The sequence below is a fragment of the Phaethon aethereus genome (assembly GCF_964289735.1).
Source record: "Phaethon aethereus genome assembly, chromosome: 8".
In the NCBI taxonomy this organism is placed as follows: domain Eukaryota; kingdom Metazoa; phylum Chordata; class Aves; order Phaethontiformes; family Phaethontidae; genus Phaethon; species Phaethon aethereus.
In genome coordinates, this window is record NC_138584.1 from 22,073,577 (window position 1) to 22,099,532 (window position 25,956).

At 39.0% G+C, this 25,956-nt stretch overlaps 1 protein-coding gene across 2 annotated transcripts; it reads right to left on the bottom strand.

Moving 5' to 3' along the window:
* Positions 1–2,425: 2,425 nt before the first annotated feature.
* On the bottom strand, positions 2,426–25,373 carry NEXN (nexilin F-actin binding protein; the record flags this gene model as incomplete). Of its 2 annotated transcripts, none has more annotated exons than XM_082003310.1 (12): positions 2,426–2,797; positions 3,259–3,444; positions 4,555–4,776; positions 6,150–6,347; positions 10,597–10,782; positions 13,148–13,321; positions 13,400–13,594; positions 14,753–14,794; positions 16,152–16,300; positions 16,387–16,468; positions 18,016–18,093; positions 25,337–25,373. In XM_082003310.1, 11 exons carry the CDS (start codon positions 18,040–18,042, stop codon positions 2,426–2,428), a joined length of 1,833 nt encoding a protein of 610 aa, XP_081859436.1. The 2 variants fall into 2 exon arrangements, with proteins under 2 accessions (XP_081859436.1, XP_081859435.1); XM_082003309.1 differs by lacking the exon at positions 25,337–25,373 and adding an exon at positions 16,610–16,801 and having other exon boundaries at positions 18,016–18,042.
* Between the last annotated feature and the right edge of the window lie 583 nt (positions 25,374–25,956).

The following is a 25,956-nucleotide window of genomic DNA, read 5'->3' on the forward strand; positions in this document are numbered from 1 at the left end:
CTAGTGTGTGGAAGACGAGAATGTTCTTGTGTGTATGATTTGAGTTGTACTGACTTCCAGCTTTCTCACAGCATAGTGTTTATTTTTCAACTCTGTCTCCAAACTCCTAGTTCTTGTGAGAACAGAAAATAGATTATTGCAGTTTATCCTGATCCAAAAAGATAACTGGACTTCCTTAGAAATGTAATGAACTTGTCCAAAAAGGTGTCTTTAAATGTTTCCTGCTTTTTTTCCCCCACCCTTAGAGTCCCACAAATTAAGTAGAACGCGAAGAGTACAAAAAGTTTAAAAAGGAAGCATAATGTTCAAAGTAGGAAAAGCATTTTAGTATCACTTTCTGCAGCCTGTGCTTTAATAGGACATGAAATAAAATGTCAGGCGGATGATCTTCAGTCTAGCTTGATCATAAGTTGTCTATTTAAGTTGTCCAGGCAGACAGGATCGCTGTTCACTTGCACTATCTTGCCTATCTTGAAGTATTTCATCATTTTACTAGTGGTATTTTATTGGATGGTAGAAACTGTTTCTCTCTTGTTCTCTTCCAAAGTAATTTTTAAGTTTTCCGTTGCATGTTAAAAGCTTTTTATTTTGCCTTTTTCTGGAAGTGTGGGGAGGAAGGGAGGACTGGGCTTTTCAGAAAGCATACAGTTGACAGGATTCCCTCTTCCCTAGTAATAGCTTATAAAACTCTTATGTATGCACAAATATTTCTCTTGCGTGCATGTGAAATGCCTTTTCGTCCTGAGAAAAGTGTTCTCTGCAGAAACTACCCGTGTGTAAAAAGAAGATTGGCTTTAAAAGGCAACTGTGATGGGAACAGTGTCTTAGGGAGATGCAGCTTGGACTTGAGGTAAATTGAATGCTTTACAAAAATGTGGTTTTGAGCTTGCATTGACATTGTATGTAATATGGGTACACGTTAACTGTATAATGGTTTTGTATGGTTTTTCTCAATAAATGTAAACTGATGGATAATAATAGCAATGTTTTTGTCTTTTTTTTTAACGCTTCTATTTCTGCCTTCGTTGATTTGAAATAACAGCTTCAGGTGAAAGATACTGCAGCAACTAGTAGTTCTGTGAATGAACATCACCCACATAAAATGAAGTAAAATATATTTATATGGCTATTAGGATAAACATTCATTCAAAACATCATGCAACTTATTACCATTTTTTCCAAGATGTTTCTGAATTTGTAACTATTTTATTGAGGCAAAAGAGTGGCTTCCAATACATAACTGTACAAAGAGCAGTCAGCAGATTCAGCCACAGGAAAATTTATTTTTAAAATGACTACATAAATCTAATTTACTGCAGCTTACCTTGCCTTTATGTTAAGGCCTATACACGTTCTTTAATTAAAATGTGGCTATTGTTTGTAAAATTACTCCTACAGAAGCTTAAGCTAAGCTGAACAATTCAGGTGGTGTTAGCACAGTGACATTAGTGTTGATACCAAGAGGTCTTAGAGAAAAATAGTACAGTAGCCTTAAGAAGACAATGTTTAGAGATGCAGCAATAAATCTATTTCATTAAGAGAGAACAAAGATTGAGAAGTTAGGCACTTTCTGAAAATATTTTCCTTAAAGCTTGCTTCCTCTCAAGTTAGTTATGGTAGGCTCATACTTAGTCACCAACTGTTCCCGTTTCATTCAAGCAATGAGAATGCTAAAAGTTTTACAAGCACATGTTGGTACTATAAGGACTACTACAAGCCTTACTGAGGTGGTTTTTACTTTTGGATTATCAACTGCGTAAATTGATAAGAGCATAACAATTTAAATGCAAGGCCATTTTAAAACAAAAGAACTAACGCTCTTTGAAACAAACCAACAAAAGTGAGCAGTTACGTAATCTTTTATTCTTTAAAAATAGTACACTGGTGTTTTTGAAAATTGTCAATAAGTATTTCCTTTTGCCAGTTCAGTGCCTCTGGGATAAAGTAAAACAGATTAAATATTCAGTGTTCATGCAAAATATACCTAGAGATTTACACTAGTACACAAGTTTCCAGATTGTGTCTTTAGCTTTGTACTATTACACAACAGTTGGTCTTCAAATGTGGGAGCACTAACATAATTCAGTTTTTTCCTTCAGTTGATCTTTCATACATTGATTCCTTCTTTTTAGCCTTTAATACTAACTTTTTTATTGAGCAAGGAACGTGGACACTCACAATTTGAAGGTTATTCTTATCTGATGCGGGAATGACAAATCAATGCATATCCTTGCTTTCTTTAGTTGGCCCCATCAGAGAAAGATGATGCAATAAGAAAGTTTTGAGGGGAAGAAAGACTCCAGCTAAAGCAGAGCATTAGTAGTCATCAGCTAGAAAAGAAAAGAGGTTAAGAGGAACAGATAATTAGATTTTCATAATAGGAAAGAGGCAAGAAGAATATTTGAGAATTAAGTGAATTAAAATGCTAGCTCTTACTTTCAATGGTGAGAATACAGGTGCTAGCAGATGTGCCTCTGTTGTTGACTGCTTTACACATATATTCCCCTTCATCTTCTGGGAAGGTTTCTGGCAAATAAAGGCAATAGGTTTCTCCTCTTTCAATATACTGATAGTCCTCAGAGTCCTGCAACATTTCCCCCTCAAACCACCATGTAACTTCAGGTTTTGGTTCTCCAGTAATTTTAACTGTAAATCTCACTGGTTCGCCATCGACAACTGATGTGTTTTTCAGTGACTTCTTGAACCAGGGAGCTCCAGATCGAGCTTGATCCTCCTCATCTTCACAAGTAGAACCATTAATAATGCTTCCCTCCTCCTCTTCTTCCTCTTCCCTTTTCTGTTTTAAAATAAGTCAGGTTTAGAACATGTAAAGTGGCAATAGCAGTATGTACTTGATGACAGAAAAGTTACTGTGTTCTGAGAAGGGGAAATGTTACACCTACCCATACTAGGTAACATAATGCACTGAATCTGGTTATGGAATTGGCAGTTAAATGGGTTTTAATGAGGCTGGAATCTTAGGGTAAAATACAGGCATGAATGTAGATTCCATGTTCAGACTATTGAAAGGATGTGATGAACTTTCTTTGCAGTAGTGCTGTCCTACTCTTACTCCTACACATACAAGAATATGTGAAAACAGCAAAAGCAATTTTACATTATTGCAGCAATTCACAGCAGCTGTTAAAACAAGTATAATGTTCCTTTCATACCTCTGGCAGTGCTGCTGTCAGTGGTAATCAGAAGCTAAATTAAACGACACTTATGGCTGAAGAAAAGGTACTTGGTAATTTATACCTTCTGTAACGCTGCATCAATTTCTTTTTGTTCGAACTGCATGCGTAGTAATTTCTGTTCCTCAATTCTCCTCTGCTCCTCTTCTTCCCTGGCTCTTGCCATTTGCTCAAAACGGGCCTTCATGTTTACTTTATGAGTAAATGGAGCCTCAGATTTCTTGGCTGGTCTCACATCTACCTCGTCATCCTTGGCGGTGTGGGGGGATTAAAAAAAATAGGACTTAGCTCATTTATTACCTTTTAAATGTGTACGATGATAAAATTAGTTTTGTAGAGCTGTACTTCTTAACTGAGCAAAGCCACCCGGAGTCCTGTTCTGCTTTGAGGTTTGTTTAATGTTGGGTTTAAGATCAAGTCTTAGTAACAGTTTATCCCAGGGATCGGGCAAAATACTTGCAAAAACGTTTGGTAGAAAAATACTCCTAAATATTTTTTTTTCATATAGAAGTTGAATACTGTCTTGTGGCAATGGTAAATCCTTAGTGACTTGACTTTTATGCCAAGCTGTTATGGTAGCTTCAACACTAACACAGGTTTACTTTATAGAAACGTAATTACAGAGTTGGTCATTAAGTTAGAAGCTCAAAACTAAAAGATGGGGTTTGAGCTGATACTGAAGTGACTGACTGCTGTGGGTGGGAACCTCAGAACGAGCTCAGGCCAGGCGTACTGCTGTGAAGGTTCCTGCACTGCCCACCTGGTCATGTTATGAAAAGTCATATCGGTGTTTTGGGTCACAGAGCATAGTGTGGATTTATTGACTAGACTGATAGCATCATTTCTCAGTTTTCCCCCTCTGAAAAAATGTGAGAGGTTCCAGTCTGAAGCATAGATAAGCAGGTATCCTTCTCTGCTCAACCCTGAGACATGAGTAAAGATGATAAGACTTGATCTTCAAGTGGTATTACTGGGGGTGGGGTGGGGTGGTGTAATTCATGCAGTGGAGAATGAATTAGAGTTCAGAAGGAGAAGCAATTCATGTGGTGATTAATTCTCAAATATGAATGTTTCAGACCCTCAGGCTGGCAGGGTTCAGGTTGTTAAGATCCTGAATTGAGGGCTTTGAGCAGAAAAATGGATCTCTGCTTGACCAGATGACTAATACTAAACTGGTGCTGTGTCCTTTAGGGATGCTGAGGCGAGACTTCCTCATGCATCCAAAGGAGGGAACAGGAAAGAAGGGAGAAAATAATTTTGGAAATGCAGCAAGCTTTGGTGAAAGCAGGAGCATTTTCCACTCCTGGATCGTTAGTGTGCTAGTTAAGTGTATCATTAATATACACAGAATGCAACCTACCTCTTGAAATTTTTCAGCTTCCCTTTCTCTTATTTCTTCATCCATTGCTCTTCTCTTAGCTCGCTCTTCTTCAATCTTTTTCTGTATTTCTTCTTGAGACAGTTGTCCTATTTTTTCAAACTTGCTTTTTAAGTTCTTTGCCTGAATAGAACCACTTCTTTTTAGCTTTATTAATTCTTCATATTCTTTGCTTAGCTCAAAAGTTTCAGGCTCTTCTTCCAGCTGTTCATAAATTACAGAACATGTGAGATAGAAAATGCCCCAGTTATTTTTACTACCTGTTCTTCTCAGATAGGTGTAACTTAATACACTTGAACAGCTCTCTTAGTTATTTGAAATCAGCCCAGAGACCTTTTCCCTCTAATTTCTTTTTTTAGCTCACTATTCTCAGGATTACTGTGTTTGTATCACATCTAAACTAGATACAGATTTTAAAATCTCTTGTTTGAGTGTACCCTTTGTTCAAGAATTGCTGTCAACAAACCACCCTTCACAGACTAGGGAAACCAGACACCTAGCAATACAAAAAACTTGCTTATCCCAGAAAAATCTGTAATTTAAATCTGTAATTTACCTCTGACTTACTTGCAATATGATGTGAAAGAGTTTCCTAAAAATCAGCTACTTTGTAAACAGAAAATTACTATCATTTTTTTTAATTCAGTAAAAAGCAAATGAGATTTCAGGATGTCATGGCTGGAAAAGAAACAGCAGTTCTGGATCCTGTTGTCAAACTACGTCTGAAGCAGTAATTGTTGATACTATATTCCCTCCTCTTATGACTTCTGACTGACAGGAAAGATGTATGTGCATTTTAGTTGGATGTCGCTGTCTCTCCCGTATTCCCTGGGATGTCATATAAAATTTACTTGAAAAGTTCGCAAGCTACAGCTGTTATTGCTCATGCCAGCCTTGCGTAACAAAATAAATAAATAAACAAACTTTGTCCTCTGGCATTCGAAAGGGAATAGTAAAGGATTGCCACCCACAACCAAATCAAATTGAAGTGTAAAGTTCATGGATGTGATGTTTTAGACATTTGGTATGCAAAGCAAATTTTGTGTATGATTTTTAAAATCAACTGTTACAGTCTTCAAACCCTTGATACACTGATTAGAGTAAGTTGAGGCCACTGTAATTCTTTCCTAATTAGTAACACAGCATTCCCTTGAGGAAAAGCAAGAATTCTGCTCTTTCCTACTTTCATTTTTGTATATTAATTTGGGAACTAGATGTTTCTGAGCTCCCAATATTGTAGATATTACATAATCATTTTAGTAACACTGTAGAATTTTCAGAAGTGACTAAAAATTACAAATATGAAATTGTGTTTTTACTTAAGAGGTTGGAAGGGGATAAAAGCATTTTCCTGGTACATTAGTGATAAAAATATGTATCTTATTATATACAATGTTATGTTCTAAAAATGTGCTTCTTTATTTCATTCTTTTCACATCATATTAAAAGTATTGATTTCAAATTCCTTTTAATGGAATTTTCAGTTACAGACTTAAACTGAGATTTTAGTAATTAACTGAAACGATCTATTATATTTTTATTCAGAGCATGCTTAACATATCCTTTGATATACAAACCTCTCCCATTTCTTGTCTCAACTGTTGAAATTCTTGCTTTTCCATTTCCAACTTTTGCCTACGCTCTTCTTCCGTGCGTCTCTTTTCTTCTTCCATTTTTTGTCTCAGCAGCTCCTCAAAATTAATTTCCAGTTTACCAGGTATGAGAGATTCTTGAGAAATTGTTTTAAACATTTCTGGTGATTCATCATCCAGCACCTGCTGGAAATGCAGAGCATTAATGATACCTGAGATGAAATCAAAGTGCTCAGACACTTCTAGTACATAAAGATAACAAAGTATTTTGCCACGCCTGCCGCAGCGCAGTAAGATGCAATACAACAACGTGGGCATTCCTCTAATGTTCTGGGCGAGAGTGTGTTTGGGGGTTTTCTATTTGACTTTAGCTCTTTATTATTATGATGCTAAACTTGTATAATGAAGATGAAGGTGTTTATTAAAATGCGGTCTTTTTTTGGGAGATGATGGAGAGGGTGTCTTCCAAGTGCAGCTTTGGGACATGAAACAATTCCTGTTTACTTCATAAACCATCAGTACACAAAGTGTTTGTGTTTAAATGTCACTGCTCTTAATGCTGAAGTACATAAATCTGTAATCTTTACTAAGCCAGCTGAAATTTATTCCCGTTCTTAAGCAATGTTAGTATTCCCAGTGAGGATAACTGAACAGAATTTTCTACAAAAAACCTCCTCCTGTGCACAAATCAATCATCCTAAGAGTTACGTTGGCAGTTCATTGCTTTGTACAGCCCCACAGCAAGGGTCCCCTCCTTTCCCTGTCCTTTTCTCAGGCTTCAGAGTAGGGTTGGGCTTTGATGGTCGTTCATGAGCAGTTTGCTTATTTGTAGACTAATTCATAAGAAGACAGTAAGGCCTCGGAAAGGCAATTTTCATTACTTCCAAAAGCAGGAAGTGTAAGAACAAGTATTTTATCAAGTTGAATTTGTTGAAGCAAAGCATTACTAAAATATGAAGCTATGCCACAAAAATGGCCAGTTCGCATGAGTTACGCAGGAAGATTTTTAAGATAACTTCTTGATAAAACCTACCTAAATGTATGTTTGTGCATGTAGCTAGGTAAACTTATTAACAGGGATTGTCTCAACAGGAACGTTCTGTAGATACATGTGCAATGAGGTCAGATACTGGTCTAGAACTGTGTGGTGATGTGGGTTTTGGCACTATTTAATTAGCACATGATGAAAAGCCTTGTGGCAAACATTGAGGAGCCCAACGTGCCTTAAATCGTAGGCACTCCCAACAGTAGTAATCAGTCAAATGCTAGAAAGAATTCAAGGAGCAAAACTTTCATGTGAGAAACTGTTTTGACTAGCTTTATAACAAAACAGAAAATAAACCTATTTTTTAAAAAGAGGCACTCTTTTTTCTCTTTGTTGCTACTTACTGCCATTGTAACTTATGCCTTTCACTGCTGTTTGTGTCGTCCTAGTTCGTACCACTGTCTTGACCTACTTTGCCCATATCCTTTTTATTTGTCACAGCTCTTTCGGTAGTTTTTTGGCCCAGTCCTGCTCGAACACTGATATTCACTGTAGATTTCCTTCAGATTTTCCCTCTGAGTAAGCTTACAGTTGGACCAGCCCCATTCCTTCCATTCTTCATTTGTTTTGCGTAATATGAGCATATCTGTTGAAATTTTGTTATGGAGAAGTGGATTCAAAAAAACAAAGCTGTAAACTATTTTCCTTAATGAAAACAATGCATAGCCACATAGTTTTCAGAAGCGAACCACAGCTAAATTAGCAAAGAAATGTGAAAGGCTCTTGCTTGTGATGCATGAGTTCATATGCTCATCGCTTCAAGAAGATACGGTACCTAAGTGAGTAGGAGAAGCATTAATTCAAAATTTACCAATGCATGTATGTATAGACTTTAAAAAGCTGTGCATATCAGCAAACACTAGCAGCTGTCTGCTCTCTATTTCTGAGTCACTAAGTTATGAAAAGACTGTAAACCAACTTACTCCTGGTTAAAAAGCACAGGAAAAAATTCAGCTGAGTTGTGAGATGTACAAAACCCTTGTGGTTCGTTCAGTAAATATTTTAGCTGTATTTTGTGAAGTGAGACCATACTTTTTTTTTCTGCAAAGTGGGAACAGATGGCAGTGAGAAAGTTCTGTAACAACCATGGTTTGCAGCACAGTCAACAAATTTTCAGTGGGCAAACAGTGAGTGATAGAAAGTAGAACTTTTTTTTAATTCGTGCTAAGACAGGTTTTTTATGCAATCTCTAGTAGAGACTGACAGGGATGAAAGGCGAATGCTTCAGTCTGAAAGTGATCATGTTGATTGTGGGAAGCATGGAAGTATAAATGTAGCACAAGTAAATGTGAAAAGGAGGTGGTGTTTGTGTTTTCCAGCAGCAATATTGCTACTTCTGTGTGTGTATACTTTCGAAACTAAATTTAAATAAATAAATGTGAAAAAGGTTCTAAAATAACTATTTGATTTAAATGTTTAAATAAAAACTGAGTGTGAGGCTTTACTACACCTGAAAGAGATCACTAATGTGTTCCTAAAATGTTCAAAAGCACATCTGCATTGCTGCTGCATTATGTAGCTGTGGACAATAGGGGAAGCACAGGCTTATATTTTCTGTTATAAGAAATAGAAAATGTGGTGCTCATATTCAGGATGCTAATTAACAGAAAACTTCCAAATAAGTATATGCTGAAAATACATTTTCAGTTAATTTTTTAAATTACTGAGTATCTTCATTGTCTGTGATTACAGTGCAGTCATACACTCTGCACTGCATCTAATGGATTAAACCCTGTTTAATCAGTGAGATTTTTCTTGTCTGGACACTTGAGCTTCAGTTCTTGCTACGCTAAGGCAGAAAAAAAGAGATTCTCAAGAAAGCAGGGAAAAACAGAAGACAGCACATACTTTCTTTGCTTTCCTTTAGTTGTCTGCTGGTTTTTCATAAAAATTGTAATGGCAGAAGTCCAGTAGTAGCACTCTTTTTTTTTCCTAGTGGTTTTAGCTTCTATTTTCTGTCTTTGGAGGTAAGGACAGACACTCTTTTCCGTAATTGCTTACCAGTACAATAGCAAATGTAAATTTACATTGTAGTTTCTCTAGGTAGTCTTTCAGCATATAGGTCTTGCTTTGGCCCAATTTTCAGGCAGAGGGAGCACTGCTAGCAATAATAGTCCTCATACAAGGTTTTAATTTGTCTGACAAGCATTTCTTTGAATGATGAAGAAAATTTTATTAGGCATGCAGTTGGTCTTTCCCCAAAAAACCACAGAGGGGAATGTAGGAAGACGCTGCCAGATGAGTGGGTTATTCCACAGTTCTTTACGGCATGTCTTGCCCTTCCTTTTGAAGGAAAAAATACTTTGCTTCAGGTGGTATTTGTGTAATTTAATACTGTATTTCCCAACAAGCACCAGTAAGTAACTGGTTTATACCCAAAAGCCTGCTGAAACTTGAAGTTGTGGGAATAAACATGAAGAACACAGTGAAAAGCTTCATGCTACTCATTTTTTTATAAATAATGTTGCCACCCTCTGAAGTCAGGCATCTTTCTCTGCTTTCAGGTAGTGTCAGCATGTCAATCCTAGGTCCCTGAAAAATCGTCTTCAGTATAAACTTAGCTCAAATTTTGGAAGCCATAGCATATCACAGAAATCTGTTTTTGTCTAAGGAAGTTCCATATTACAAATTGTTCTAATGGTAAATGCCACAAGTTACTTTTTGTTTCTCTGAACAGGCAATGAAATACAAGAAAAACATCAATTAGCTGAGTTCAGCCTTCTTAATTTTTCCTTCCTCAAAGGCCACAGATGACTATAAAATTTGTACTTGCAGCGAGCATTTTGCTAGTATACCATTGATTATGCTTGAGCTAGTAAGAGCTGATTGGTGGACCTTTACCTGTAAAGGTAGGGAGATAAACTTGGAGCAGTAAAAGGAATTGTTTCCCTCCTCCCCGCCTCCCCCCCAAAAAAAAAGCCCAAACCCTCCTTGTGAAAACGTTTTGCTTTCCAAGTTTGTTGCATCTAGCATAATAATACTGTTGGACACAATATCTGGTTTTGACTAAATTATTTGAAATCCTTTCTAGGCTTGCTGTGAGGAGGGATTGGTCTGTGATGCTTTTTGGCAAACGAACTTGATTAGTTTACCCCCCTACCTTCTAATAAGTACTGTGGTGACCTAATTAATGAAGGAGTTGAAGCATGCATTCCTAACTGTATTTAAACTTTGCTTTCCTTTAGTTGTCTGCTGGTAAAGGCAGAAGTCCAGTAGCACTCCTTTTCTTTTTTTTTTTTTTCCCCTAGTGGTTTTAGCTTCCATTTTCTGTCTTTGGACGTAAGGACAGACAACTCTTTTTGTAACTCTTTCCTAGAGCTGCTTTCCAGTTCATTTGAGACTTAGGTAAAAATTAAACCTTACACTATACTAAAAAAAATGCCATACCATGTTCTTCCTTGCTTCAGCAAATGCTCTTTTCTCCTCTTCTATGCGTCGTCTTGCATCTTCTTCCGCTTTCTTCTTTTCCTCTTCTCTCCTCTGTCTTTCTATCTCCTCAAAACTGAGCCTGAGTTTACCAGGACGGAATTCTTTAACAGAGTTTTCAGATCCTTCATCACTACCTTCATTTATCTTCAGAGAAGGAGGAGAGGGAAAAAATAGAAAAGACTTATCCAAACATAAAAATACTCTTTATAGTAAATATATACTCCATTAATTCCTTTCTGATCTTTTATGTTTGTTTTTTTTTTTTCTCCTGGGGAAAAAAAATATATCAAGAGTTTGGTTCCTATAAGAAACATTTTAATCCTGGTTTTAGCCAGGGGAGGGAGAAAAGAAATGCATTTCAGTAACCTATAAGTACCTTCTATAATTTTAAAAAAATCTGTTGAGCATATAATTCAAAGAACAATGTCTTATCAGGAAAAGGCTGAACAATTAAGTACATATTTTATGGTCTCGGGGTTGGATCATTTACTATAAATCACTCCCTGTTCACTTTCTTTATATCACTTCCATAGACCTTTATACCATCAAGTCTTTTCGTTTGCATATAAGTCGTTTTCACCAATGCACTTGGCAGTTTAAAAAATGCCGTAGAGTTTTATAGCAAAACTAAATCAGTTAACATTTTGCTATTACTCCAGACTGAGACTTTTGTTTCTTTTCTTTTTAGACATTTAATCATCACTGAGGAAAGGGAATTGAGACACTCTGATCTCTTCACTATTGCTTGTCTCCAGTGAACACTTAACTGCTAAGAGAAGCCTGTGGTTTGCAAACTGCAATCAAGAATAAAAGAACGAAACGTCTCCAGAAGACATCTCAGAGTACTTTATTTGTTAATGGAGGAAGTGGACTGGGAACTGTCAGAATATTGATAATCCAGATTTCTGTACACTGCCAGCAGTCCTGGGACTGGTATGTGGGGTAGCCAGTCAAGGGAATTACAAAAGTCTTTTCTTTGGAATTGATGGGGAAGAAAGAAAGAATTGAAGTAAATTAACTGCTCAACTCTTCCTTTAAGAAAACTTTTGACTTTGAATTTTGACAACCACTGATGCCAGATAGAACTGCATGTTAGAAAATTTATTTTCAAGTAGAGAATTTGTAAATTACTTTGTATTACTTGATTAATAAGTGCATGATACATAAGGGTGGGAGACATGAACAAAGCTTCAGTTAGAATAGCTATTGACTTCATGAAGTTCTCCCGCCTTCATTTTCTTCCCTCTTCTCCTTCTTTATTATCACCTGCCCAACCCCAAATAAAAAAAGTTAAGTGTATTATTGACATAATGTCAAGGTTATTGTTGTCAAAGGTTAAGTGATTTATTGGAGGTGGGGGTGGAGGAGTAAACTACAATTTGGGTATCTGCCTAAACCTAGAACCCTCTCAATTTGGACCAGTTGGGAATTTCAGTGTCTCAACTTTCTGGAGGTTCTGTGTTGTTGGGTGTTTTTTCTGGAGAATATCAGTTTCTCGAGTGTTTTGAAATATAGTCAATATAGTGATCTTGAGCTGTTTGTCCAAGAATGTTCGTACATAATTATACTCTGTTTAACTTAAAGTTAGCAAATTCCTGGAAGTAATATTTTCAGAGATTTCATGGAAGGTTAAAATCTCATTTCTCATTAATCTTCTTCGTATGTGAATTAACAAAGACATAATGATCGTGATTGTACAGGGGAAAGGTATTCAAATACAGAACTTAAAACATGCTTTTGGAAATGGAGTATGGTCAAGTGAGGAAATATAGAACTAAACTATGTGGTATATCTTACGTTAATACCAAGTGTACGATTCCCTTAGTATGATCAAAGAACAAACTACAGTGAGGTCTGTTTATAGTTAATCTAACATAAGTCTGGCTTATGATAAAGAACACATAAGGAGGCAGTTTTGCAAGTAATATAAAACAGGAATTGTGAGCTACATTTCTGAAAATTTTGGGCCTATTCTAGTAATTTCTAGTATATTATTGTTTATGTCAATGCATACAAGAGAGTTGACCTGTCTGTTTTTCTGTTTCTTTATAAAAGGAAAGTGGTAATTGATGTACTTATCTATCATTTATAAATAAATATGAGAATAAAAAATACCATTCTGTTACTACAGAATGTTTTAATCAAAAACTGGTTACTGAAACATCTGAAGCACTGTTTAAGAACAAAACAGACAACTAATTATCTTCTTGAGGACTCATAGCTTAAGGTACCACAAAGTGTAGATGCAAAACCTGCTAAGATTGTTGGCAAATTTAAAACACATAAGTTTCCTGGTTGTAATAAAAGAATGTCTAAAGCATTCTGCCAGTGTGGTTACTGAGTTAGAGATAAGGTCAAAAATACGTCTGTAAAAAATTAATTTTCAGACTCTTAACAGCTTGAAATATAGTTAAGGAATAAGAAAAAAGAAAAATAAGATACAGGGAAGACTGCAAAAGCATATCCTATGTGAAAATTCTGTAACAACATGAACAAAACGTGTATTTACCATTTGCTGTCTAGCTTCTTCAAAAGAGCGTTTTTCCTCTTCTAAACGCTGTCTTGCTTCCTCCTCTGCTTGCCGCCTTTGATTTTCCTGTCTTTGTCTTTCAAGTTGTTCAAATGTTACTTTCAGCTTACCAGGAGACAGAGGCTCTTGTGTATCATTGTCTTCATTTTCACCCTATGTAAGAAAAATGGAATAGTTATACCTTAAATAATACATATTTATTTCATAGGTATTTTTAGATGAGGGGTTTACCATGACAAATGAAAGGCACTTGGTTTCTTTAAGCAATTGGTTTTGTTCCTCATGTTTTGGCTTCGTCTTTTCATCCTGTCTCTCTCTTTGTTCTGCTCTCTCCTTTCCTGTGTTCTCAAAGTTTATTTTCATCTTCCCAGGTGTTTTGGTGAGTTTTACAGGCACAACTGTAACTAGCAGTGAATCATCCCCTTCCTGTCCAAAAAGATATTTATTATATTTTCATAAAGCTTTACTTCTAGATAGACTCATTTCTTAATGACACTGCTGGTTTTACCTCTGTGCACCAAAGCTTCCAAAAAGACTTACTTGTATTGAGTATTTACTGCACGAATAAACCCATCTGCCTGTGGCAGTCACTAATTTTCTTGTACTATCTGGAGAGCATCGAGACTGAATTATATTTTAAACATCACTGCTGGCAAACTCCTTAATTTCTTTACATGTTTTCATTAACTGTAATTATAAATATTAATGGTTTGGAGAAGAACAGGTGAAATTTTGAATATGTAGCAATTGTAGTCACACTTAGTTTCCAGTCTTGTATTTACTAAGTGAGGGATTAGACAGCAGTTGGAATAAGCTGCTAGTTCTAGAGCGCACTATGTAATTTGTCAGGCAGAGTAATTTTTCTGAAGGATGATGGTGCTGCAAAACTATTTTCACAAATTACTTGCCAAAATACATTTTACCCAGTTTTTGGGTTGTTTTGTTTTGGGTTTTTTTTCCACAAAATACCATGATTAGCAGGGATACTGTCAGATAACTTAAAATTAATGGATTTTTCTTTGTTTGTTTGTTTGTCTTTCCAAAACTGTAGTAGGAATGCAATATTCTTGTGTTAGTGGAAGACAAATAGGAACTGTGGACCTAGCCTTTTTGTATTAAACATTTATTTGCAAGACTTAAAATCCAAACCCATATGGTAAATTAGTCAATTAAAAAAAAAAAATTAACTGAGTAAGGGGTTCAAACATCTGTATATTGACAGAATCCCCTTTTAATTTCAAGTTTAAGGCAAAGAGCTTTAAGATGATACTTTCCAAAGCAAGAGGACTTAGAGTATTATTGCCCATATACCTCAAATCATTCTGGTGGCTTTGAGTATTTACATTTTAGATGTTTTTAACTAACCACAAAGTATTCATAGTGCAGACTCTATTTCAAACTTAAATAAATCCACCTCAAGTACAGACATATAGTTCCATATACTTTAGAAATTTGTTAGCTTCTTGGTTGAATTTTAATTATGTATTCATGTGCCCTTTTCTAAGTTTTCCCAGCCCAAATTACAATAATAAAACAAAGTGAAAAAAAATGTAGGTGAACATTTCTTTAAAAAAATCCGATTACCTCTGCTGCTGATTCAGTTCCCGTATTGTTAAAGTCATCAATCTATTAAATGAGAATTTAATATGATTACATTACTTTGGCTCTTTGCCTTATATTTGCAAACATAGAACTGGAAATTCTTTTTGTATCAGTGATACATATGTAGCACTTAAATTCACAGAGATGGTAATGATTCAACCTTTGTTGGAATACTTCGGATAGGTTAGCTTGTTGAGAAAGAGGGAACATGACATAAAACATCATACAGAAACTATGCTCAAGCATTCTTAACACTTCAGTGATGAACTGAGAAGAGTACTTTAGACATCCATTCTTCATTTAAGCATTCCAGAATTGTGTAAAAAGAAAAAAAGCTAAAGCAAGCTCATAGGTTGTTTCTGATTCAAGTGACATTGTCTTCCCCTCAACTCCTGCAAAAAGCCTATTTCTGTATTTGCTTCATATGGTGTCTTTATATGTTACTGTCTAAAACTAACATACTTTGTAAAATTCTACATAGTATGTACTTCAGATTTTCAGAGTAGACTAAATATATGCTAGATACGTTTCCAGTTAAAAGTCCAGTTTCAACACTGTTAAAAGTCTTAGTAGAAAATACTGTCCAAGTCCTTGTTGAAAACTGATTCCTCCTATAGAAGTTTTTCTTTTCTTACAATGAAAACAGACCTAAATTAAGTATTACTATCTTTTGGTTAAATACAAATTCACTTATGGTTCTAGTCTCTCATTTAGATCTTCATTCTCACTGCAGTATTTGAAGCACTGAAGAAAACTTACAAAAGGAATTAAATATGATACCCCAAAGCAAAATTCTACAAAAGACAAAATTTGCTTTATTGACATCAACAAAAGTTGGACTCTGTTCACATATACATGAAGATTCACGAAGTGAAACATCTGAATCTCCATGATTTATGATTTTTACTGCATTAGTATCTTCTCTTTTTTGCCTGCTGATGGCGTTTTCCTGTTTCTTCTTGCTTGTCTTAGTTCATCTATCACTAATAGATGTGATACATTAGTATTCACTAATGTATAAGCAAAAATTGTCTAAAGTAAGCGTTGGTAAAAGATAACATTTTTTAATTAGTTTAGTAAATTCTATAAACTCTTGTATGCATATGACACCAAAATTTGTGCCTGATTCACATTCCTATCAGGTTTGTGCCTGCCTGGTTTCATCTGTAACTCAAGTTTAGTGCTTAAAAAAATTATTATTGTAAAAAATTGAAGATGAAGATTCTCTGAACATTATTCCCCACTTCTGTCCCATTGAGCATCTCCCATGTAAATCACCATGACCAGAAATCTTAAGATGAAATCATTCTGATCAGGACAAGACTTTTTTTCTTGTGTTGTTTAGAATTATATCCTGACTAATGTGATCAGATGAACATACCTCCTGTGCTTTTTTTGCTAATTCTCTTTGAATTTTTCTCTTCTCAATCATATCTTGTTCAATTCTACGCTTTCTTTCTTCTTCCATTCTTTTTCTTTCTTCTTCCTGCCTTTGCTTCTCCATTTCTGCAAACTTGCCTTTAACGGTTCCTATGAATATGAAATACACAGTTCAGTAGTTACATCTAACACTTATCTAGAGAATTATGTGGCCTTTAAAATTGGGCCTCTCTTACCTATTAGCTTTGGAACGTAACCTTTTTCTATTTTAGATGATTTTGTGTCATCATCTTCATCAGATCCAAGCAGTTCTTTCATCTAGTTGATGAAACACAGGAAGTAAACTGTCTTTATACTTTAAATAAAGTTCCAGTATTATTGTCTTAAAATAATGTGAAATTATTTTCACACATAATATTGAGTATTAAAATAACACAAAATATTGGCAAAGAAAATAACCTCCTGCTTTCTCCTGTTCCATTCTCTCTCTCTAACATATTGTTCTTTTCTTCTTTGTTTTTCATCTCTAGATCTCCTTTGATTTCTTTCTTCCCTTGCTTTCTGCATAGCTTCAAATTTATCCTTTACATCACCCTTGTGAAGCTTGGGCACATAGGATTTTTGGACGGGTTTAGATGAAGAAAGCAGAATCTTGGTGAAGATATAGAAGAAATGAAGATAAGAAAAAGAAAGTTGAAACAGATGGAAAGAAATATTCTGGTAGATTGGATTAGAAAGAATGTAAGAACATAAAACAGAAGTGCATTTGGGATTATGAACATTGTGCCACTAGCCATCATCAATTAAGCATCATTGTATTTGTTCATAAATAGTAATAAATACTAAAATAGCCAACGTTTAGCATTGTATTAAATTTAGGCTATTGTAAATAGCCTAAGTAATAGGCTAAGTAATTGTAATCAATAGCTATATAATGTATGAATGTGTATGAAGTATGTGAATATACATTTTCAATTACTATGGCTTTAAAAATTAGATACAGATTTATATCGCTGGTTTCAATCATAAGCAGTCACCAAAGAGCCTCTCTACCCTAACACTTAGAACAGATATAAAGACATAGGCACATAATACAATATGTATGTTTTCTTCTGGCAATGCTTCAACAGCCATATGTAGTTTTTAAATAAATAGTATTATTTGTTCATTTTAAAATTCCAGTAAATTATATACTTACTTTTTTAATATTTAGAGAAACTCAGAAGTCCAGTGATTTTGTGTTCTAAAGTGCCAAGATCACTGGACGTGCAGGACTGTGATATTGATACAGCTAATGGACACTTCTTTCCCACTGCTTTCTCTGTGGGAGTCCAAACAGTAAGAGAAGTTCCCACTTTTCAGAACTACTGTGAAGTTTTCTCTCTTTTTACTGTAATGACTACAAGAATGTTCTCAATACAGTAATGCTGAGAAAACTGGCTGAAAACATTCCATGTTTCATATTTTCCACCTAAACCACTAGTTTTTTTCTCCTGTTGCTCAGGGAGTCTACATAGAAGAAGAAATATTTGAAGTAGCCTAATATTCACCTTTCAGAATTAGAATGTTGCCCTGAATTTCCCCACAACATTTAAAGTTTCTTCATATTTTACTACCTTTATTTTGCCTTATTTCTTCATGGTTTTGTTTTTTTAATAGCGGTGAGACCGTATTTCACAGATTCCATCACATCAGATACTGTTTCCTTAAGCTACTTTCAAGTGCCCTTCCATTGTCTTAAAATAACAGCATTACCAGCAGACTTCCAGTATAATTGTCTTTTACAATTGTTTGTAATTACTCTTTTTGCAAGAATCAGTTGTAAATTACTACATTACTTTGATTACTTTAAAATTGGTACATACCTCAGTTTTCTGCGCAATGTCATTCATGGCTACCGTATTGTGCTCTGCACCTGGTATGTTTAAGATTGCTTTCAGTTTCTACCTGAAAGAAACAGTTGTAGTTATATTCCTTTCTTTTCCTTTTAAATGATGCTTTAAACATCTTCCTGTAAATAAGTTTGCATAGGCTGAAATCGATGTATCACAATTTCATGTGGTCCTTTGAGGCTTTTGAAGACATCAATAGCATTGATGTCTAAGTGTGCAGCAGTAATTAAAAGAACAAGCTTATGATTCACTATTCATGCTCATAACTCCTCTATATAGTCCTAGACGTTGGGTTTTAATTTCCATTAAAAACAAACAAACAAAAAAAACCCCCCCTACCACCCCCCAACCCCACACAAACGTGGAGCCAAGCTCTGGCTGCCCTGGCTGGTGTAATTTTCTCAGTACTCATGCTAGCAGAAAGGAATGCGCTCTGCACCTCCGCCGCGCCGCTGCGCTCTGATGTACGAGCCAGTGGGCTCAGGCTGCACGAAGCGTGCAGAGTGCTCAGGCCAAAGCCCCGCAGCCTCCCGGAGATGCTGCTTCGCCTTGACACGGCGGGACAGCCCCCGGTGGCTGGGGGAACCTACCTGCATTCGGGGATGCGGCTGGATCTCCTGCCTGGGTGAACGATCCCGCTCGAGTCTCAGCCAGGCTGGCAACTCCCTCAGCTCTTCACCCAATGCAGGATTACAAAATATCGCTTTCCTTTCTCCTAGGGCTGCTCTAGGAAAAACTAGTGCTAAAAACTACGAGATGAGTTAGGTAAGCCACACACATACCTTAAAGAAAGTATTTCTATCATTTAATTGTGGGCTGGAAGTTGCACTGCGTTTTTTAAGAGGAAAGCATTACAAATTTTAAATTACACTTTATTTATTAGGAACCTAACGGAAAAGCACTTCAAGTTCAGGGCAAGCTTTTCCCTTCCCCCCGCCCCGTGTTTTTTTTAAATCATCAAGTCTTTCGGAGCTTGTGGGAGGAAGGAAATCACGACGTGACTCCAGTGCCATTGCTGTCTGTATTGTACAGATGCCCTGAGTCCCAGGCAGACCTAAAAAACTCAGTGTGCCAAACGTGGTGCAAACGGACTCAAAGGCTCAAAGTAAAAAGGCTGGAAAAGTAGCTTACTACTGGAAGGGACTTCTCACTTACGGTTTTGAGGAACTGAAGTCAGGGCATTTCATGACATGGAAAGTTAAGTTCTTAGTAGTTCTTAGCCTTTAAGCTCTCTAATTCTTAGTCACAAACAGATTTTAAACATGGGAATTTTTATATATGGTGTTAAAAATAATGAACATTAAGAGTTGCTTTCATATAATTTCTTCAAAAATACACCGACGTCATCAATGCTCATTGGTGCTGCTGTACCTCTACAGATTCTTAGATATCTTGGGGTGTTTTTCTGAATTAAAGCAGTCACAATATATGAAACAAGCATTTGGCTACCAAACCCTGCCCTGATTTACAGATTCCAAACTCTTCAAATTCAGCTTCGACAGAGATGTTATGGAGAACACTTGCGTGTTCCTTTTCAAAGAATGAATATGAGAAGTCATTCCCCTCCAAATCAGAGTTGACAAATACCTCATCTGTAGACTGACAGGAATCCAAAGCATTTCAGTTTGTCACTTGTGAACACATGAACGTAAAATTATTAAGTGTTGGTTCCTATTTAGACTGCTTCAGATGAGCAGTAGCATGTGAAAATTCTGTTGTGTCTAGAAGGGCAGATAACTTCACTAGCATTCTTGTGGTCTCCAGGTCCCTATACACTTTAATATGCAATTGTATATTGTGCAGTTGGTTTTACACATCCCTGTAAGCTTTAGCTTACTTCATGCATGGAAGTAAAATCGCCATTGTGATCAGTATAACCTTAAAACTAGTTAAAATCTTTTTACTTCCTCATTTTTCTAAGCAGGTCTAAGAGAAGTTCTTCTCTGTTCTCTTCTTTTGCTACTCTGCTTTTTTAATTTCTTCTCCCCTACTTGTGGCTGATTAATAGCCTTTAGCCTTGTCCTTCAACTACAGAAGCTGAATAGAAGTTTACTGCATGAACCCATCAGAAAACAAAGGAACGTCACGCATTGGTACAATTCGTGCACTGAACTAGCCTGGGACATAGAGACCTTCTAGCCTTCATACAGGGCTAGAGCAGAAAAGTGTGTCCCAAAGATCATCTTTCACAAGGAACTGAAGGTTACTGCTAACCTTCACTGCAGCAACATACGCTATCTATATATGGCTTCATCTTAAAGTAATTTGAAAACTGAGTGTTCCAAAGTCTGATTTGCTTATTATGTGCAAGTAATTGTAGGAAGAAGATCATGTTTATGACTCTGAGAACACAATTTAGCTTTTGAGCTTTTGGGTCAACTTTGTCGTAAACCTTCCTGATAGCTCCAGTTACCTGAACCCCTTAACAGTGTCGCTAAGATTGCTGACAGCAGTGAGACCTACCCTCAAATAAAAAATCTGAAATTTTCTTTAAAAGTACAAATGTTGGAAGAAATTTTCTTTGCAATTTCCTGCTGTCTGAACTTCCAAAACTGTGCCAGTCCAACAGGTTGTGGGCCTTCAAGATGGCAGATACGTTTCTGCCATTTGGAATACTGCCATATCTGCTATTACTTTAGGCTACTTTCCAGTTCTTTGGCATCACTAACTCTTAATATGCTTGAAGGCTAGCCAGCTGGCTTTGAGACATTTTGCATCTGCAAGTCATCCTACCTCCGCCTTTGATGCCAAAAGATATGGATATAAAGCAGTAGGGCATTACTAAACATGATACCACCCGTGTTTGCACTTTCATCCCAAGGTAGCAGCTAAACTTTGAGGAGGAACAGCAGCAAGACCCTGCCTCAGGCACCCCTCAAGGCAGATGAGTAATTTCCAATAAAGACAATCAGAATCTTTAAGAAAAAAAAGAAGCAGTCGATGAGTTTTGCCTTGGGTCTGTGAGGCAGTGACCACTCCTTCAGGAACAACAGTGGATTGAAGCTCCTTTGTATCTGCCTTATCGTTAGGACAGGATCCACACAGCCAATATATTGTTGCTGAGAAAACCAAAGTGGCTAAGTCAAGAAGTCCTGACACCTACAATCATGGAAGAACAGTGTCTTCATCATCTGCTGATAGCTTTGCACAAAGTATGCGGTAATAAATTTTCCAACCTGAGAAACTTTGAAATATTTTATTTTCTAATTATAGCTACTTTTAAATAAGATGTCTTCCTATCAATTCCCTTTTGAGAGGACCTAGTTATATATTTAAGTTGTATATACATACTTGTTTTGTAGTAAGAATTTTCCCACAGAGTTAATCTAATACAAGTGATGCTTACTCTTTGAGGCAACAAGGGTCTGCTTGTGTACGTAGTTAGTGGAGAGGAAATTTGTCCTCCTATTATGAAGCTGTCCAATCTTAAGATTCAGTCTCATATTTTCTTTTATTTCCTGAGATCAGCACATCTCAGGAAAAGCTGTAAGAGCTCCTCACTGAAGCTTCCCATTGAGAAAAATCCCAGATTATAATGTTGAACATAACCACGATCAAAACATGACTCAAGCTTCTCACTAGGCTTTTCTTTGCCTATCCAGTGCCATCACTCTAGCATTCACCCGACTCTAGTCTAATTACTTGGTTTATTATTTGTCTCCAAATTTTACCTTTCTTATGATTAAATGAGATATCTCAGGAAATGTTAGTCTGCTGTTATAATGTTTATACTGAAAGTACCAGACTGCAGTTCCACTTTCAAAGGAGGTCTACACTGAGACTTTTCCCAGAAGAGAAATTTCAGCCTTTTATCAATGGTCCTACCTCTGGAACTGAATGGAAGAGAAAATGCCATTCCTAGCATGGATTGACTGGCTGTAATGCAGAGAGTGATCTCTAAGAAGCTTCAAGTGAAAATTTAATACAAAACCATAATGCCTGGGAAACTAGGCAATAGATTAGAAATACTCTGTAAAAAAAAAAAACAAACCTGTTTTCAAGCGTCTTATTTGTTTGCTGTAAATGGGTAAGCTATCACCTCCGGTATGTCTTTGTTTGTATGATCATAGCACTTTTTCAACTTTCCACACGGACTCCCTAAAACCTTACTTTTTAGGCAAAATAATCAAAATCAACAAAGAAAACCGTTAAAGGGACACAGAAGGCCTGATGGCTCACAAGTCCCAAAATCCATCTCCTTAAATTTAATTAATTTCCATTTCTGAAAGATGGTCAGAGTCCTCAATTGATCAAAAAATGTTGTGCAGCTTTAACGAAATAAAAAAAACCTCCCACAAATAATAAAATTCCCCTTCATAAGAAAACACAGAAGTTCTTGATTGTCAGTGGAGTGATTAACATCCCCACATGAGACACAGAAAAATACCAGCATTTTTCTGAACTGAATACTACTCTTTACAATAGGACTACGAAGCCAGGACTTTTTAAAAAGTCTAGTTCCTCTGTGATTTCTCCTTTCGCGAGGCCCCCCTGCTGTCCTACGGCTACTCCGAGTTATAAATAAGCCCTTCACGGCACAGTCTAAGTTACGTTTGCCATCTGTCTCCTCTTTCTGATCTACTTGCAGGGGAGACTCCATTATATAAGAAAACCATATTGTGAGAGTTGGAAACTCACTACTTGCAGCCAAAGCCCTTAGGAGAGGAAAACACAGTCCGCAATGTTAAAATATTTAGCGAAATATTAAATAGAACTGGAAAGAGGAGGGGAAAGAGAGTGATGTTCATCATTTATGTCCATACTGTAACTTGTCCGGAATGACACTACCAGTTGTTGTACTAAATTACAGATACTAAAGTAGATACTAAAATTATCATGCATAGGGGAAGATCCTGAACTGGCACAAACCGTCAGCTCCACTGAATCCAATGAGTTATGACAATTAACACCAGCTGTCTAAACTTCACATTTTGTCAAATACAAACTACAAACTACTTCCACTCGCTTGTATTTTCTTCATGAAGCCTTTATAATTAAAGCCTAGAATGCTTACCAACAACTGGCCCAGATAATTCAATTTCATACACAATCTTTTCTTCAACCTTTGAATTTATTGCTCTTTGACTTTTATTGAACGCCTCATCTTCTAGTAGAATAGTCCTTGCAGATATGATGTTATTTATAAAAACATATCTATTAGTAAGTATTTCGTCTGTCTGTTTATATAACTACAAATACTCAATATGACAGTGCCATGCAGTCCAACTGCTATGTTAAAAAATAAAATCACCCTTCTTTACAGGAAACGTCTGTCTCCCAGTTCCTTACTCTCTTTGGGTACTACCATGGGGTACATAGGTTCCAGAGCAAATGTAGTGGAGGCTGAGAGACTGGGCTGTTACGGGGAAATCCTTGCTGAGGTGACCTGGCCCGTGATTTCGTGTTCCAAGATATCTGCTGACCCTAATCATGGGCGGCAGTAAATTGTGAACCGACATCCCTGAGAGAAAATTCAGCACATTTTGCCCCATGCCGCAGTTCCTCACAGCAGCTGAAGAGAAACAGTATGATTTGGGCTCAACTCTTGTTGACTTCACTGACAGGACTTCAGAGATCAGGGTACTGAAATGTGGGATAAATTATTGGACATGAAGCACTACTGCAATTTGCTTCTTCCCTTCTCCAATGACAGGACACAGCCCATCTGCCTCTCCTCCTGGTCAACTCAGACTGAACGCAGCAGTGGTCGCTGTGCCCAGGCCATGCCTCGGCTGCAAAGTAGAGGTCTGCTTCCTTCCTGGAGATAAGCTGCTGCTTCCACCTCACAACCCAACTCTGCTGGTGGTGCTGATGCCCATAAAAACCAGATCATGGCTGCCTTCAGTGCACAGCAAAGGGTCTTCCTGAACTGCTCTTCCACGGTCCTTAACGTCCACCTCCATTTCCCCGCAGCTACCTTCCAGAGAGCTCACCAGGGCACTGTTCCTTGTTAAAGGGGTTTCAAAGCTGAATACCCGAGTATGGTAAATGACAGATTGTCTGACTTCTTTTACTGAGGAAACTACTAATTCAAAATATTCCAAATGCAGTTAGAGAAAGTATTCCTTAGGCATGTCTTAAACCATCTACCTGGTTCTATTTCACCATACTGAGTGCTTTGTAGGTATATTAGATGTCTCCTCACACTTGGGTACATTCCTTAACACACCTGACCCTCTTGTAAGACTAATTATTATTCTACAATTTCATTGGACATTATTCTAAGGGATCTAAGGTCTCTTAAGAGCTGAGATCTAAGGTTAACAGTATGAAGTTTTCTAGCATGCAGCTACCTGTTGACAAATTTTCAAAATACTAATACGTTCTATTAAGCATGCTTTTTTTTTTTTTAGATTTTTATTGTGTTAGCAGAAGCTCTTATTTACCTAAAGCAAACCTGGTAACAAATCGTTAGTAAAGTTTCACGGAAACCCAATGTTTTCTTCGAAGCCACGGTGCCTTAACGCTTCAGGAAGAAGCGGAACCTACAAACGCACTCAGTGTGCCCTCGCTGCTGCAGACCACGCCAGCAGAGCTGAACTCCTCTCTACGCAGAGACGTGGTTGATGAGCAGAAGGGATTTTCAAGTAACCTTCACCAGCCGCACGTCACAGCGCCAGACTCGCACGGGAGACCGCGCGGCGCGTCCTCACCCGCCGCGCGCCAGCCCCGAGGCTGCCCGGCTGCCGCGTTGCCTCCGTGCTTGCCCGGGGCCGCTTCCGCGCCTCCGGCGGGGCTCCCGCGGGGCACCAGCCCGCCTGCATTAACTCCATCTAAAGGCAGCGGCGGGTCGCACCCGCGACGGGCGCAGCGCCGGTCTGCGGGGGAGCCCCCGCCCCGCCGCCCTCGCAGGCGGCCGCTGCCAGCCGGGCTCGGCACGTCCCCTTGTCCCTTTCCGCGGGGCGGCGGCTGCCCATCACCAGGCGCTGCCCCGCCGGCTGCCACCCCAACGGCGGCGGCCCTCGCACCACCGCGCCCTCCCCACCGGGGCCGCGGTGCCAAGGGAGCCGCTTCTCCCGACAGACCCCCGCGCCGCCGCTCGGCCCGGCCGCTCCGAGGCCGTGAGGGGCGGCCGGCAGAGCGGGCTCCCCGGCGGCGGGAGGAGACGCCACGCCCGCAGCGCCCGCGGCCGGAGGGCGCCGGGGTGGGCAGCGGGCCGCCACGGCGAGGGAGCGGGGCAGCGGGGGGAGGCGAACGCGGAGCGGGCCGGGCGGTGCGCGGCAGGGAGCGGCGCGGGGCGCGGGAGCCGGCCCGAGCCCCCGCTCCCGTCCGCGGCCGGCGGAGCCGCTCTTACCTGCGAGCGCTGCCCCGCCGCTGCGGCTCGGCGCGGTCCCGGCGGGCGGGCTGGCGGCTGCGGAGCGCCCCTCGGCTGCGGCCGCCGCTCCGGCGCTGCAAGTTTCCATAAAAGTCGCGACGCGCGGCCGGCGCCCGCATTCCAGGCGAGCCCCGCGCCGCGGCAGCTGTCCCGGCCCGGCCCGGCCCGCCTCGGCCCCGGCCCCGGCCCCGGCCCTGCGGCGGGGCTCGGCACGCCATGCCCGGCCCCTCGCCGCGGCGGGGGGCGCAGCCCACCCCCCCCGCCGCGGGCAGCCGGCCGGGCCAACAGGCTTATTTTGGGCTGGAAGCACCACGGAGCTATAAATAACCGGGAGAGGGAGGCCGCCGCTCGGCTAGCGCGCTCCTGGCCGCGCCGGCTCCGCCGCAGCGCAGCGGGCGAGCGGCGGGAGGGGGCTGCGCCGGCGGAGGGGCCCGGGACCCGCCGCCCGCCCGCGGCTGAGGCGGCGGCACCGCGGAGCTTTCACGTCCGCGTCCCCAGAGAGCGCTGCCTCCGGTAACGGCAGGGTCCCGGCCCCCAGCACCTAACGGTCGCCAGGTACTTACAGCTCCCGCAGCCGCAGCCAACCGCCGCTCTCGCCT